The 16,725-nt window shown below is 28.2% G+C and overlaps 4 protein-coding genes across 5 annotated transcripts; 1 reads left to right on the forward strand and 3 right to left on the reverse strand.

Moving 5' to 3' along the window:
* Positions 1-35: 35 nt before the first annotated feature.
* Positions 36-3,791, reverse strand: LOC132949445 (malonate--CoA ligase ACSF3, mitochondrial). 2 transcript variants are annotated; one of them, XM_061020340.1, is made up of 9 exons: positions 3,619-3,791; positions 3,416-3,537; positions 2,688-2,896; positions 2,307-2,615; positions 1,867-2,023; positions 1,578-1,778; positions 1,373-1,518; positions 676-906; positions 36-616 (listed from the first exon to the last, which is right to left on the reverse strand). In XM_061020340.1, the coding sequence occupies exons 1-9, from the start codon at positions 3,619-3,621 to the stop codon at positions 222-224; spliced, it is 1,773 nt and encodes a 590-aa protein (XP_060876323.1). In that variant the 5' UTR covers positions 3,622-3,791; the 3' UTR covers positions 36-221. The 2 variants fall into 2 exon arrangements, with proteins under 2 accessions (XP_060876323.1, XP_060876324.1); XM_061020341.1 differs by lacking the exons at positions 3,416-3,537; positions 3,619-3,791 and adding an exon at positions 3,008-3,162.
* A 3,431-nt stretch (positions 3,792-7,222) lies between these two features.
* LOC132949443 (integrator complex subunit 7) lies at positions 7,223-10,684 on the forward strand. Its single transcript, XM_061020332.1, has one exon. The coding sequence runs from the start codon at positions 7,538-7,540 to the stop codon at positions 10,382-10,384; it is 2,847 nt and encodes a 948-aa protein (XP_060876315.1). The 5' UTR covers positions 7,223-7,537; the 3' UTR covers positions 10,385-10,684.
* On the reverse strand, positions 10,378-15,696 carry LOC132949449 (FAD synthase-like). Its single transcript, XM_061020344.1, has 6 exons — positions 15,568-15,696; positions 12,533-12,953; positions 12,265-12,467; positions 11,976-12,117; positions 10,706-10,827; positions 10,378-10,614 (listed from the first exon to the last, which is right to left on the reverse strand). Exons 2-6 carry the CDS (start codon positions 12,890-12,892, stop codon positions 10,476-10,478), a joined length of 966 nt encoding a protein of 321 aa, XP_060876327.1. The 5' UTR covers positions 12,893-12,953; positions 15,568-15,696; the 3' UTR covers positions 10,378-10,475.
* On the reverse strand, positions 12,977-15,673 carry LOC132949448 (tRNA (guanine(37)-N1)-methyltransferase). Its single transcript, XM_061020343.1, has one exon. The coding sequence runs from the start codon at positions 15,671-15,673 to the stop codon at positions 14,327-14,329; it is 1,347 nt and encodes a 448-aa protein (XP_060876326.1). The 3' UTR covers positions 12,977-14,326.
* Positions 15,697-16,725: the final 1,029 nt, after the last annotated feature.

Genomic DNA, 16,725 nt, shown 5'->3' on the forward strand with positions numbered 1-16,725 from the left:
GGAGACATAGCCCATCAATATTCTTATAAATAACATAATATATCCACAACTCATATATTATAGTATAAAATATATAATATATTATAAAGTATTAATTATACATTAAAAACAAAACAAATCTAATATTAATCATGTGTAAATAACAAAACAAATAATCTAATAATAATGTTGTAAGTCTGTAAAGTTATAAATTGTTATAAGTCTTAATAAAAATAATTCAGTTAAATTTCCAAATACTTTAAAAAAGAATTCTTCAGTAATGATTTTTTATCCACCTTACCCAAAGCATTCCTTGGCACTTCTTCAACAATGTTAATTACTGTTGGTATACTATATGGTGGTAATACAGTTTCAGCCCAACATTTCAAATCTTTTTTCAATTTTTTATGTTCAACATTAATTGTGTGTTGTTCATCAATTACAATCAAAGCACCTATTCGCTGTCCCCATGTACTATCTGGTAATCCAACCACAGCGATGTCTTTGATAATTTTGTTTTGTAACATAATAGTTTCAACAAACAAAGCACTAACTTTATAACCTCCGGTTTTGATTATATCTATTGATGTTCGGCCTAATATTTTAAAACTATCATCAACATAGTTCACGGAGTCGCCTAAAAACAAAATAATTTATTAACGGGAGACAGGACACATAATTTATGTATAGATTTACCGGTTTTAAACCACCCGTCTTCAGTAAATTCTTTTTTTGTTGATTCAGGTTTACGCCAATATTCCTTAAACACATTCTTTCCATTTATTTGCAAATCCCCACTATAACCTTCAATGCTATCACACTTTACTGAATTGACAATTTTTATATTTTTACTGTTCCCTTCCAGTAATATAATGTCATCCTTGACAATTCGGACATTTACACCAGGTAAAGGTTGGCCTACAAAACCTGGGATAACAAGAAGTAGCACAGTTCAAAACATTCTATTTTATTTTAGAAATATCTTATCCTATCAGTCACAATGCATATTAATACATTATAATTCAGTATGTGTATTGTTACAGCTCCAAACTGTATTAATTTAGTCCAAGATACCTAATAGTAATTACTAATTAGTGATTATATTTTACATATTATATGAAAATGTAGAAAATAGTTGTAGAAGAAGTAAGAGAGTACAGCACTTAATATAACTAATTTCTGTATTATTTTATAATGAAGGAACCAGTAGAGTTCTATGTCTTTCATACTTCATATATATTTTTTTTAATGTGGGGAACATGTACTAAATTTATTTAACTTGTTTTTGTGTAGGTTGAAAAATTGTAGTAAATTATTAAATCTAATATCATTAAGACTGAAATTAGGTTAAATATATGAAATCTTATTTTAAAAATTGTAAAATTATATTAACCTGGTTTTCTTTCACCATTTAGAGGATTAGAAAGAGCCATTCCAATTTCACTCATACCATATCGTTCTAGTAATTTATGACCAGTAATCTGTTCCCAACGGCTAAACAGTGTATCGGGTAATGGTGCAGAGCCACTTACCATCAATCTAAAATATAATTTTATATTTGTTAAAAAATAAACATTGATTACAAAATATAAACTTGCCTGATTTTTTGAGAACAAACAGCTTTAACATATTCTACCATTCTATCATTTTTTTCAAACATTTTTTCATAATTTTCAATAAGTTTTACATACATAGTTGGTACACCCATAAACATGTTTACTCTGTATCCATAGTATTGTTCTATAGCTAAGAGCCATGTCCACACATCAGTAGCGTTAAACTTTGGTAGCATAACACATCTGAAAAACATTTCCTCAAATAAAAATGCTTATAAATTAACATTATAAAGCAGTTTTTAGAAATGTATGTACATTTGCACAGTAGTACCTTGCGCCTGAGTGTAATGGACACATAAGTGCATTAACAATACCGTGGATGTGATTCAAAGGCAGAGCATGGAGAATAACGTCTTTATTAGTCCAATTCCAAGCAGTTTTCAAGCAGTTGATCTGTGCATTTAAATTATGATGTGTCAACAAAACACCTAAAATAGTACAAACATACAATGTATTGTTCAAGAAAAGTATGTAGAACATGACACAAAGAGTATTTTAGTAATATAAATTAGTATAATACGTTCATATTATTACATATTACAAGTTTGAGATTGCTATTGTTTTTCATAATATAAGTAAATTGATTGTTTTATTTATACATCTTATTATTTTAAGAATTATTAATTACATATTTCAGTACTATATAAATAACTATATTTCCAAGAGAACCAATGGTACAAGAACCATAATGACAATATAATATTTAATTACCTTTAGGGGAACCGGTTGATCCAGATGTGTAAATTATCATTGCATTTGAATCAAAGAATTGCTCGTCGCTTAAATTATTGTCAATATTTAACATTTCTACTTTATCATTTTCTTCAAATGATGTTTTACCAAGTGGTTTAAAATCCATAGTAATATGGTCTTCAAGTAAAAGATACTTTTGGTTAAATTTTTCAGCTAAAGGACGTACAATATCCTCAAACTGAGCAGTAGTTAATATGACTTTAGCATCGCTATCGCTTATGAAATATTCTAACATTGCAGCTGGGTGAAGTGGACTTAAAGGTACAACTACAAACAAAAATTTAATGTAAATAATATTACTTTAAAACCATAATAAACATTAATTGAATAATGTATTACTTATTTGCCCACTCATCCATGAAGCCCACTGAGCAACTACATAAGACGCATCGTTTGGACATAAGATAGCAACGCGTTCTTGAATTTCTCCATGTAAAGATTTTTCTATTATTTTTGACAATGTGACACTGCTGTTGAATATTGAGGAATAAGTGTGTTCTCCAGACTTGTCTACAACTGCAATGTTGTTTGGCCATTGTGAAGCCAACCTATATGGTACAAATAATCATGATTAAACTAAGAAAAATGTACAATAACCTAACCATTACGAATACTATATTTGAGCTCTTAAAAATATTGTGAAAAAAAATACAAATAACCTAAATATTGGACGATTCATGCTGAGAATTGGGAAAGCTTAAGAAATGTTCAGGAATGACACAGTTATTATTTTTTTTTCTTTAATATTAATTGATCTATTGATAAGAAGGTCTTTATGTAATAAATTATTCATTAATCATTACACTATAATGTTAACCATTTTTTTTTTTATAGTTTAATCATTTAATATTTTAATGTATGTACTACTGTACTAGGGTACTGTATATTTAAAACTTGATCAATTATTATGCAAAGTGATAATATATTCAACATTTTAAAGTCTAACAATCAAACTGTATAATTTTCTTGGTTAAAAATACTGTAGGTACACTAGAACCAGAATAGATTAAATAGGTTTAACTTATTATGTATTCTAGGTGCAATAATATCATATCATTCATATATACCTATATATAGGTGATAGAGAAGAATCATCCTTGCATATGTTTTTGAATGCTTCGGAAGAAAGCTGTCGAATACAACAACTGTAAAAAGGTCTGGAAAGCAATTTCCTGCACAACACCATTTTCTAAACATGTTAAAATTTTTAACTAAATTAGTATGTATAGACGTATTATAATAATATATTAACAATAAGACATTAATTTACCATTTGGATCTACTTAGTCACAGTATAGGTGGGCCGTAGGCAGCACACCGAGTTAAATTTGCGTAAATAAAAAATATCCCGTATTCAAGTGTACCTACTAGGATTGCATGCTTTGCAAAATATTGAAGGTCAACAATACGACTCCAGCAGCCCAACGATTTAAATAAAAAAAAACAGTAACCCGAGCCCGGAGTCACAGTGTAGTGATTACTGGATAACCAGTGATAATAGGTACCACAGTCCACATATTTTGATAAAATATTATAATAATTAATATTATGACAACGTTCGTTTTTAATGATGCTACGAATTACGATTAAAACGTTAAATGATACACATTTTTGTTTTATTTTTATAGTAGGACAGTGACTGAATAACATTTTAATGTTTTTAATTATTAATGAAATAATGATAGATATAACGCAATAAGGTATATCATATGGTTAAATAATACTTTTACAACTAGCCAAGTGTAAAGCGTATTATTATAACACAAAATATAATATGACATATGAAATATAATATAACATTATATTCCGTATATTGTATTAGTCTGTGTCTTTTGGACTGTGGTTATAAATATTATTATAATATAATAGAGTAACAACTTATTGTTTATTCTTTTTTGAACAGACATGAAATTGATCCCCCTGTGTAACATGTTGCTGTAATCGGATCGTCTATAATTTATTGTTTAAGAAGCAAATAACAACCAGAATCCAGAGTCCAGAAGTGTGTGTCCACTCACTACTCGCTACTCAGTCCTCAGTCACTCAGTAGTCAATGGTAACAGGTGTCTGCTTTGACGTTTTGTGCTTACGTGAAAACTAATAAGACGTATAATATATAGACGGGTTGTTATAACAGAAGGATTCAAAATTAAAAATTAAATTTTAACATAGCCACATATATAGGTAATGTCTGATTTGGCTTGCGACTACGCCAGTACGGGTTACTTCGATAAATGGTTTAATTGGTTCTATTATTCGTATTCTTCACGCCAATAAAGTGGGTATTAAAGTTGACGACTGTTGACGGCTGTTAGCTGGGCTTTGCTCTGTAGTTTATCCGGCGAAAAAACACGCCCCGCTGCGGACCGACAAAAATCGGTTCGTTCGTCAGCGCATCCAATATCCATATTCACCACGAGGCACCATGACATAATGGAACCGGTCTCGATGGCTGGGTGTCGCGTATATATGCACAGAATCGCGGCGCGTTCTCTTGCTGGGCAGAATTTATAGGTACCCAAGTTTTATTCACAACCCGGATTATGCAGTGACGGCACGACTACGTATTTTGATTTTTGGGGCCCTGGGCAATATTTTTGGTGATTTTGGAACTATATGGTAAATACTTACACTTGATATATTTTGTTTTATATAATAGCTGACAGTCTTTAGACACTTTTCAGATACCAATTACCAGTTTACAGTGGTGATATATTTTATTATTCCTAATTGACGATTTATTTAAATAGATACAACTTATTGGATATTATTAAAACTAAAACATATATAGGTACTTATTACAATTAATATATTTTAGATTCGAAGCGGAGTGAAAGAATGTATTGATTTTACAATGTGTATTTTTTGTCCATCGGTCAGCAACATTTTGGATAATAAAAATTCTCCGATTTTCGAGATCGACGAGAACTGCGTCTTTTTTGATAGAAAAGTGAATATAGTTGGTACTTTTGGGAAGTAAAAATTGAAAATAAGTAGTTTTAAAAAGCGTAAAAAAAACAAAAAAGTGATAACGTTAATTTAACTAATATTAAAGTTTTACTACCTAATTTTTGAAAAAATTGATTTAATTTTTTTTGTTTAACTCAAAAATGAATAACCGTAGACACTTGAAATTTTCACCAAATATTTATATTAGTATTTTCTATACATGGTAAAATTTTCCAATAATTTTAACTTTTGATGAGTTATTTATATCAAATTTTCATAAAAAAATGTCAGTTAGAAATTCATACAAGTTTGTTTTTTTTAATAGCTCACATTATAAATTTTATTAAAAGGTTGAAAGGTTCCCAACAAATATTACTATCTCTATCAAAAAGAAAAGTTCATTGGAAAGTTACGCTATTTATAGTTGTGAGATATTTTCGATTTTCATAATTTTTTTTAACTTTTAAATTTAATTATTTATACAAGTATTCTAGGCTGACATAACGTCTCCGTTCAGAATCGTTTCTCGTATACTGCAATGGTGGTTTATCATTGAATTAAAATATATTTATTTTATTTTAAGTCAAAATATATAATCTATATCGGATGACATAATAAGTATAATAAATTATATAACTGATATATATCAGTTAACATGAGATTACAAAAAAAGAAGCGAGTAAAGAAGCCACCCAATGATGACACTTTATTGTTGATTTATAAAAGTTATAAAATTAATTTATTTATTTAGACATGTTTTTTTTTAAAGTTAAAATTGTAAAAGGTCTCCTCCATTTGCATTTTAGGCGTCTACGAGAGCTGCCTGGGATTGTGAGGGAGGAAAGGTTTTTAATTAAAGGGTTTGAGTGGGAGGAAAGACGGTTGTGGAATCTTTTATAAAAGTGTTTGGCTTCTTCATGGATTGTTTTTAATTTCAGGTCTGTGTGGAAAGTATGATTAGATATGTAAGGGGGAGCAATGGAGCATTGATTAGCGCAATGTTTTAGAAGGATTGAATTTTACTTAGATTTGTCTTTGTTGCGCTTCTCCATAGTGGGATACCGTACGTCCTGATTGGTTTTAGTAATGTTTTGTATATGAGAGTTTTGAGTATAAGTTTTGAGTTATGAGTAGATTTGAAGGTTTTCAGAGGCGAATATTTAAATATTTATGTAGCTTTCTGACAATTATTTTAATTCATCGAGAGAACTTATGATAAGTACCTATGTCCTATGATAATATTATGTTATGGCCAATTACTTAATTACTAACATGTTAAATTTACAGAAATATCCTAAATGTTTAAATATTATTTATTTATTATTTGGAAAATATTATAATATTTTGTAATATTGCTGACATATTATACATCAATAGAGTCATAGAGATAACACGTATCTACGATATTATGAAATACGAAAAGACGTATCTACTGTAATTTATTTAAATGTAACAGGTATTTTTGGTTAATTATTGGCAATAGAATAACAGTTATAGTTTTAAATTGTATAATTAAAAAAAATAAAAATGTATACAGTGTGAACCGTCTTATTCAGTTTTTTGGGCAAATTTTTTAACGATTAGTAAAAACACAAATATTGTAAGAAGTACTGGATGTACTGAGTTTTATCTGGTGAATATTTAAAATGAGATAGACTAATCAGATACTTCACTGTCACTATAGTATAATGGACTTGCAATTAGTATATTAGACTTGAACAGATTTATAATATACAACTTGGTTGGAAATAAGGTTAAAGAAAGAAATTACTCAAATTTATTATTTTAAAAATAAAGTGATAATAAAATCGGTGATAACTGATAACGATGTCGGCCATCTTGCAGCCGTTCGGATTCCCTGTCGATAGCATAGATAATATAAGAATATTCTTAGGTTAGGTTAATATTCTTATATTTTCTATGGTCGCTAGACGCTTGTATTATATATTTATATATATCATAGAACAATATATGATTATATCTTAGTCGGTGATTATTATTATTTACATTATTTAAGCTAAGCAACAACCATAACTTATTACAAGTGGCTTCGGGCTTATTACTTAATATAGTTATTAGTGCCTACTAGCAAGACAACTGACATATTATTATTTACATGAATACAGTTATTGATCGGTATGTGTTTTACTAATAGCAGACATTCTCAATTTTTTTAATTCCAGTTATTAAGTAGTTAATTAAGGAATAAGTTTTAATTGTGTATAACACGCTGTTTCGAGATGCCGGCTCTTCGGAGTGCCATTTGTGAAACCCTCCTAGGAGAACCTGATCAAGATGCCAATTCTGCTTTAATTGAACTCGACAAAGGCCTACGGTCCAGTCGTGTTGGGGAACAATGCGAGGCCATTGTACGCTTTCCTCGACTAATCGAAAAATACCCTTTTCCGATTCTTATTAATTCGTCGTTCTTGAAACTTGCTGATGTTTTTCGTCTCGGCAATAATTTCCTTCGACTTTGGGTGTTACGAGTATGCCAGCAGACAGAAAAGCACATTGATAAAATTTTAAATATTGATGAGTTTGTTCGTAGAATTTATAGTGTAATTTACTCCAACGACCCAGTTGCTAGAGGGTTGACTTTACGTACATTGGGCAGCGTTGCACGAATTATACCAGAAAGAGGACAAGTGCACCACAGTATACGTACAAGTTTAGATTCTCACAATGCTGTCGAAGTGGAATCTGCGATTTATGCGGCAGCACAATTTGCAGCCCAATCAAAATCATTTGCTGTAAGTATGTGCAGTAAAATTTCAAATATGATCAGAGGTATTTCAACTGATGTTGTTATGAAACTTGAACTAATTCCTATTTTAAAACATATGCATCACGACACAACTACTGCGACAATGGTCAGAACACTTTGTACTGATTTGCTAGAGAAATATCCAGCTCAAGATTTTGTTCTTGTTACATTAAAAACTCTCAATCAATTAGCTTTGTCTATTTTAGTTGATGTTCCAAAACAAATAGAATTGCTTTTGAAATTTTTGATTGAAGATAAACGACCTTTAGTTTGCAAGTGTGCTATATCCGGCCTTTATCAGATTGCCAAAGAAGGTGCACATTTTTGGTCTGAACAAACCATTAACAACTTGGTCAGTTTTTGTCAGAGCTTGAATGTTGACAATAGTTTAAAAGCAGACGCTATAAGTGTATTCGTACCATTAACAAAATCTCCAGCTATATGCCAATTTCATTACAGTACAGACAGTCTACTTATAAAAATGTGTATAGCTGAATCGAGTTCATTGCATCAGTCAGTTGCTGGAAATGCTGTTAAGGTATTGACGAACATAGCGTGTTATTGTTTTGAAGAAGAAATTATGTCAGAAAATGATGCCAATATATTGAAGGTTTGCATACAAAGCTATCTTTTGTCTGTACTATCAGCTGGACAACAACAGTTTGATGATATCAAAAATTTAAGCAACGAAGAAAAAATCCTTATTAATAATATTTTAAAATTGGATAATATTGATGAGCCAATGGATGTTGATGATGCCACTCCTGAAAACGTTGATAAAGGATCAAACTATCTTCGTGATGGTTTACGTTCGTCTGTTATGCTATGCAAGGCAAATAAAAGTTTGATCCCAGATTTTGTTTCACTTGTTGTTAAACCATTGCAACAAGATGGATTTGAACTAAATCCATTAATATGTGAAGCTATTGCTGCTTTTGGTGGTATATTACCTGGTACTTTATTACCATTTCTTCCAGTTTTTATAAAACAATTGACAAATTTAAATAAAATTAAAAATCATGAGTCCATAGCTACAAAAGTTTTGTTATGTACTGTGATTTTCCAAGCTGTGGCTGGCTATGAAGAATATGATGATGTGAAACAAGTTATTAATGATGTAATAAAAAATACCGATCTATGGACCAATTACAAAATTGGTCGAGCAGCTGTTAGATATGGTCATTTTTACATAAGTTCTAGAATTTTTGGTAGCTTGAATAACCGTGTTGGTTCAGAACAAATGCATTTTTGGTTAGCTGCATTAGAAACCATTAGTACAGCAGAATCTCAACTGACTTCAAATCCTTCAAATTTATTGGGTAACTTAGGTCAATCAATATCTACTTACTACAGAGCAATCGCTGCATTAAAAGCCGCATCATTAATGCTTATATTCCAAACAGAATACACACGTTTGCGTTGTGAACTGCTGCAATGTTTCATGCGCTTATTGTCTACATGCAACAGTTTTTGCACTACTCCGCCGCCAGCTATAGCTTCAGCAATTGTGCAAGCTACTAGAGATGAAATGCAAAGTTACGGTCATATTACAAATCAATTGAGAAAAAGAGCAAAGGAATTTAAGGGATGTGCAGATTTATATTGGAGATTATACCAATCAGCATTTGATGCTGACCCTAATACATTATATCACTTACAGCTTTTACAGCATTTGTGTTTGTTGATGGCTCATAATATTGAATCTGTAGCAGTTCCAAATAAATGTGAGAGTCCTGTCTTAGATTCTGAATTGGAAAAAGAAGGCTCTTTAGAGATACAATTGATTGTCAAATGTAGACAAGAGCTCTTAGAAATAATGAGTACAGTAAAAGAAAAAGCAATTACTCATAAACATATACGATCCCTCAAAAAACAAGCTTCCCTCTTAGTAACTACACCAATGTGTTTTCCACGTTATTTTTTCCAAACTTTACAATCTACTACAATAACATTGGCTGTATCACCTCAGCCTAGAGTTAATGGTGAACCAATTACAGTAAATATGGGGAGTAATTTTGTAGTTAAAGTGGAAGGAGTTGTACAACATGGAACCAAAGCTAAATTCCGTAAAGTTGATGGAATTCAACTAACAATTATGTCACAATTAGTGACTAGAAATCACGATACTAGACCAACTGAAGGAAATTTGATGTTAACACAAACAGTAAAACCACATAAGGACTTCTTTGCTTCAGAATTTTGTCTGAGTTTCAACCAAGGAAGTCAACATCAAGTACACATTGAAGCAGCTCTTATTGATGATACTGCATCTGTTTGGCAAATTGGAGTGCGCAACACATTAACTATAAAATGTCATTAATGAAATAACAAAATGTTTGGTTTATTATTTTTTTCTTTTTAACTAATTGTACACCTTCATCTAATTTAATAAATGTAATACATCTAACATGTTACAATCTATTTTCTCGTTCTGAATTGCTATCTTGAAGCAAAAATGCTGGCCAATATTTAACTTCTCCAGTATTTTCATCTATATATTTTAAATTTGGATTAGGGTGACTTTTTGATTTGTTACCAAGAGATGTATATCTATAAAATAAGATGTATTTGTACTTTGTAGTTATATAATCTAAGTACATAATAAAATTATTTTTTATCAGTTGATTTTTAAGTTGCTTACCCTTTATCATACAAGCTACAATATGGTATAGAGAATTGTCTCAAAAATGACCAAATATTATCATAATTCCAGTGCAATAAAGGCTGTACTCTTACTAATATAGGCCAGCCTGGATCAGTTTTCTAAAACAATAATGTATTATGTATCATTTGTATTGTATGCAAGATATATTAATATATTTGCAGAATAAGGTTGTATGTTTTAGTGGTAGAATGGAAATTGATAAAAGTTAGATGGATTAGATACTTAAGTTTCAATATTATTATTTACAAATCCAAAGATAAATTAATTTTTTCAAATTTATCAATAATAGATACAATTAATTTTTTTTGTTATTTGAATATTCATTATACAGTTAATGTTATTATATTTGTTTAAAAAACCGTTTGACTTTTTTATTAGTTAGTTTTCTGTAATACATTATTTAAATGATGTCTAGAAATATCATAAATAGTTGAGTAGTATAGTACCTACCATTATTGTATTTATGGTTAACAGAAGTAAATAAGTTCTATATTTTACTATGTTGTAAAAAATACTTTTAAAAAGTATCTGAGTAAATTAAAAAAAAATCTCTTAATAAATGTAAGCATTATCATTAAAAAAATGTTTCTATTATTATCTGACCTAAAATGAAGTAAATAAAGATTATATTGTATGATAGTGAAGTATATACCTACTAAAATATATGCAATAAACTATTAATTAAAAAAATGTTTTCGACAATATTATTTATGTTACTGCTTATGACGGGAAATCGTAAACATGGTTGATGAAAAAATTTTCTTTGTTCTAGACGGGTCTTTAGTATTAATGTTGTTTATCAAGTGATCACAGAAAAAAAAATATACATACAGTATTCAATGGTTAGGTAACCAGTAATTAAATACCTTACCAATACTGGTTTTTAAATGTCATTAGATAACACTTAAGTTTAAAATACTATTAGAAAATATTCATAAAAAATAATCAGTTTTAAACTCAATAACTTTACATATTAATAAATATTATTATTTAATTAAATATTTTTAAATTGTATTAGATAATAACTACTATTGTTAACATGAATTGATTTCCTACAATTGTGTATTAGTTTAATACCAATATTTAATAATTAAAGACATGAAATGTATTTTAATTTTAATTATAATATTTTAAAAAAAATTCTATTTTTTTTACCTTGAAAATAGTAAATTAGTTTAATGTTTTTATAAGTATAGCATTTTAATAGCGTTAATATTTAATATGAAATCAAACATTTTTATTTTACTTGAAAGAACTGAAGTTTTGTAGAACCCGTATCAGATTGTCTTGTGCCTATGATAGACGCACAAAACTGAGGATTCTCCTTCAAAAAGTCATTAAGGCCAGATTTAAGTTCACCTTTGATTACTGTTAAGTCTAAATTAAACCTAAAAATAATGATCAAAACAAAATAATAAGTAAATTATACTACTTCATAATAAAAAAAAATTTTTTCTGAATTAATATATTATTATATTTTATTTTATTATTATTGGTATTGAAGTATTTTTATCTCCAAATTATGATAAATGCACCTGTTTACTGTAGATTGTACATAGTCTTCTTCTTCAGAAAATTGGTCATCTGATTGAAAAAAAACAGCTTTGATTCGTCCATTAAATTTTAATTCTTCAAGCACAGCTTGAAACAAGTATAATAAAACGACGCAATCTTTTCCACCATTAAAACTCAAAAATATATTTTCTAATGTAAATTTGTCAATACTTTCTTTAATTACCTATAAATATGGTTTATTTATATTTCATACTAAATTACATTTATATAAAAAATAAAACCAAGTACCTGTATCGCTTCTAAAATACACCGACCAAGAGGTAAATGTGTATGTGTTTGAAACCTCCTAATATCTTCAAAATTTACTGAATTTACTGTATAATGTGGGTATATAAGTGTATTATCTGGTAATTTACTAACTAAAAACCGTTCAAACTGATTGATTACATTTTCATTATTACAATAGATTCCGAAAGAATCTATATAGACAATACATTCAAATGTATCACAGCTATTCGTTTTCAATATTTCATCCTTTATTACTTTTAAAGTTTTGATGACTAAATCTTTGCGATTGGAATCAAAATAAATAATTCGTTTAAACACATAGTTGAACACAGAGTCAGGTGTAGTTTCCATTATTGTCATCTTTTCATGTACATTTTAAATTGAGTTTTGATAGTTCTTCAACATGCAACAATTCTTAGTTCTATAAATAAATATATATATTAATAAATTATTTTGTTAATTCAAAAAGTACAAAAAAAAATATTTAATTACATAATTTAATATCTAATCATAACTATGAACGTTAAATATTTTGAATTAAAATTGAAATTAATGGTTAGTACCTCTCTTTGACTCAAAAATTAGTATTAATTTTATTCAGTTTGGGACTTAGGCATTAGCTTATTTCTTTTGGATTGACATAAAATCTAGCGGTGTTATGAAGATGTATGTAATCTTACTATAATTTCAAATATGAAATTTAAAAGTGCTAATTTTTACTCAACACGTTTGTTGTGTATCAAATTATTTAAGTATGCTTATCAAAACACTGAAAAAATCGGATTTTTTTTAAAAATTGAAAAATTAAAATATTAGTTTACGACTTACAAATACAATCAAACTATTCAATTTATGTTTAGATCTCCTATAGTTAATACTTATAGAAGACACTAACAAAAACTAATAGTTTAATATTGTAATGCTGACCAAATTATAGTGCATTTAATAACAAATTATATGACGCTAATTGATGTCTATCAGCATATGTGAACGATGTTAAATTACGCCATTTGGTGTCACCGTAATAAACGTGTTAAGAGCTTAATTTTAAATAATTAATGTTTTAAAATACTTTTTACAAATTTTTCTTTTTCTCTAATTTGAGAGCTAATTGGTAGCTAATTGGTTTTTGTAGTCATAGAAAAGTATTATCAATACAGATACAAATGTCTAGGATTTTATAAAATAACAGGAAAAACATGATTTTGTGGGATGACCCTATTTTTTTTATTTGTTGATGTTTGAGGGGGGTGGGGTGGATGTAAATTATTGCTTATTTTAATTTTTTTAACTACTTGTAATGAAGATTTAAGTTATTTTTGAAGCACCTATTTTGATAGTTGTATGGGCTTTAAATTCTAAATCCTGAAAAATTCATGAAAGTTCATAAAAGTTCATGAAAAATAATAATTACAATGAATAATGACAAATAAAAAAATACAAATCTAATTTTTGGTAACACTACTGTAAACATAGGACTGTTTTAGACATATTAAATTGTAAAAGAAATAATTAAAAAAATTCCACTGATATTTTCTTTTATAATATTTTTTTAACATTAACACATGAATAATTATCACCAATTACACGTATATTCAAACTAGATACCTATTAATTAAAGGCAAAAATAACCTGCTTTGGCACTTAGAACTTCATAAAAATAAAGTAAAATAAAATAAGCATGATTATAAAATATGAGTTAAAAAAATACAACAATATTATTACTTAATAAAAAATTATATTTTATTATTAATTATAGATATTATTAAATATTTAGTATAAAAATTACAAATATTATGAATCATCTTTGCTCTTTTTGACATCATGTTCAATTTTAATTTCATTTAATTTTCTTTTTTTAATACTTTCAGATTTACACAATATGTCTTTCCTCATTTGAAATGTAATTCGAACCATTTCCTTATTGGGTGCTACATTTCTGACTCTTATAATTTCTTGGATGTCATCATCCTTGATATTACTAAAGTATTCTTCCATTATTGATTTTAAGCCTTCTTCATAATTGTTATCAGTTTTTACAAACGTATAAACATGTAAAATTGGTAAAGAATGATCAGATATTTCTTCCCATTCTAATAAATTATTAAAATATTTAACAAAATCAACAGCAATTGCTGGTAAATTCATTGTCACGTGTACATTAGTTTCTGAAGTGATTTTCTTTGACCACAAAATGTAATGGGTCCTCAAATCTTCTTGAATAAATTTACTTCCATCTTTATTGATGATTGTTAAAAGTTCATCTTTAATGCGATTCTTTTTTTTATTTATTTCTAACCATTTACAACTATTAGGATTCAAATCATTAGCTAAAACTATACACCCCAATTTTGCAGCCGGTATAGAAAATGGTCCTATTCCGGCAAACACATCATACAAAACATCACCTGATTTAAGTTTATGTAAAATACGTTCATGTTCGGTGCATAATCTTGGATTCCAATAAACTTCTGAAAAATCTAAGTCAAATAAGCATTTATTTTCTTTAACTGTGGTTTTTAAATCAGATGAACCATAAATAATTTCATATTCGAAGTTTCTATATACATTATTTATATTATCAATTTTGTTCACAACACTTTTACACCCCTTAAGTTTGTCATTAAGTACTCGTCCAATAATATCCTTATAATCCAACAATTCTGGTTTGAGATTCACATGTACAATTGATCCGATTGCTGAATAACTTGATAACATGGATTTTTCAGGGAGAACAGCTTTGAGTATTTCATCGTGGTTCCAATTATTATAACCTACCTCAATCTGTACATATTTCAAATTTTCAGCAGAAACAAAGGTTAAATTAAGATCTTCACACGAAGAAAATTTGGCTGGATCAAGATAAAAAACACATTCAGAATCATTAGAGCCACTACGAATTGGCTTGAAGTTGTTTAGTTTAATAATATAGTTTTTTAATACTTTATTAGCACTTTCGACGTAATTTTTATTTATTACTATAACAGGAACAGTTACAGGTTTTGTGAATTTATCAATTTTAAAAACTGTCATACCTCGTACTTCATCTGGTGGCAATAATGCGTTCATAATAGTTATGTTTGATTGAATAAATTTTTCTTTTTTGTAATGACGTAGCGATTGACGACAAATTAGATTCATCAAACTTAAATTTTCAGCTTTAACTAAAATAAAACAATGCATTAAAAAAAAAAATATATACCTATTAAAAATATAAAAGTTCTTACCTCATCAAGTATGTCCACAAAGATATATAATATTAAATAAAATGAAGGCAATACAAAATAAATATTTTTGTTAAGTTTGGCAGTATAGATTTAGTGAATAACATAAACTAATTACACACAAGTTAAAATAATTTTGAAAAAAGTGTCCGCGAGTTCTACAGACTTAGCCGCGGTGACTGGTGTGCCACTTCCACGTTCCACAATCTACTTTCACACAATCAGTGATCAGTTATCAGTTTATCACTTATCATCAATCCATAGCTATAGCACGTTGTAGATGGATGCATATTATGATGTTGGAATGTTGCAATATTCAGGAAAAAGAACGCCAGAATACAAATTGACAGAATATTTAAATATAGAAAATAAAAAACAGAATTTAAAACTACTGGAATGTAAAAGTTCCAGAAAATATTGAAATAGAAAATAAAATGAACAAAAATAAATGCTACAGAATGTAAAATGATAAGAATAAAAACGTAAAATCCAGAAAATAATAATGCAGAAATTCTGCTGGGTGTATAATTCCAGAATGGAATATAATAGAACACAATTTTACAGAACGGTATAATCCATAAAAAATATTTTACATGAAAATTATATATTAGAAAATAGAAAGACAGTAAAACGTAAAACACCAGAATGATAGGGAATGACATAACGATTTTATTTTTTATTGTTATTTGACTTTGTGTTCGACTTTCAAAATAAATATCAAGATATACAAAAATAATATAGGTATATTAAATATAATATTATTATATGTGTTTAGACTTAACCTTAACGATGAGTAATGACTTCCCGAGATAACATTTTCGTAGACGGAACATTTGTATACTGTGAGGAAGTTTTTTTACAACTTTTTACAATACACTGTGTAAGAAACGGACATTATATTCCATAAGTTTTAACATTACTGCCTAACAAACCATCGAAAATGTACTAATTATTATTTAATATGTTAAA

Source organism: Metopolophium dirhodum, chromosome 7, assembly GCF_019925205.1.
Source record: "Metopolophium dirhodum isolate CAU chromosome 7, ASM1992520v1, whole genome shotgun sequence".
Classification (NCBI taxonomy): Eukaryota; Metazoa; Arthropoda; class Insecta; order Hemiptera; family Aphididae; genus Metopolophium; species Metopolophium dirhodum.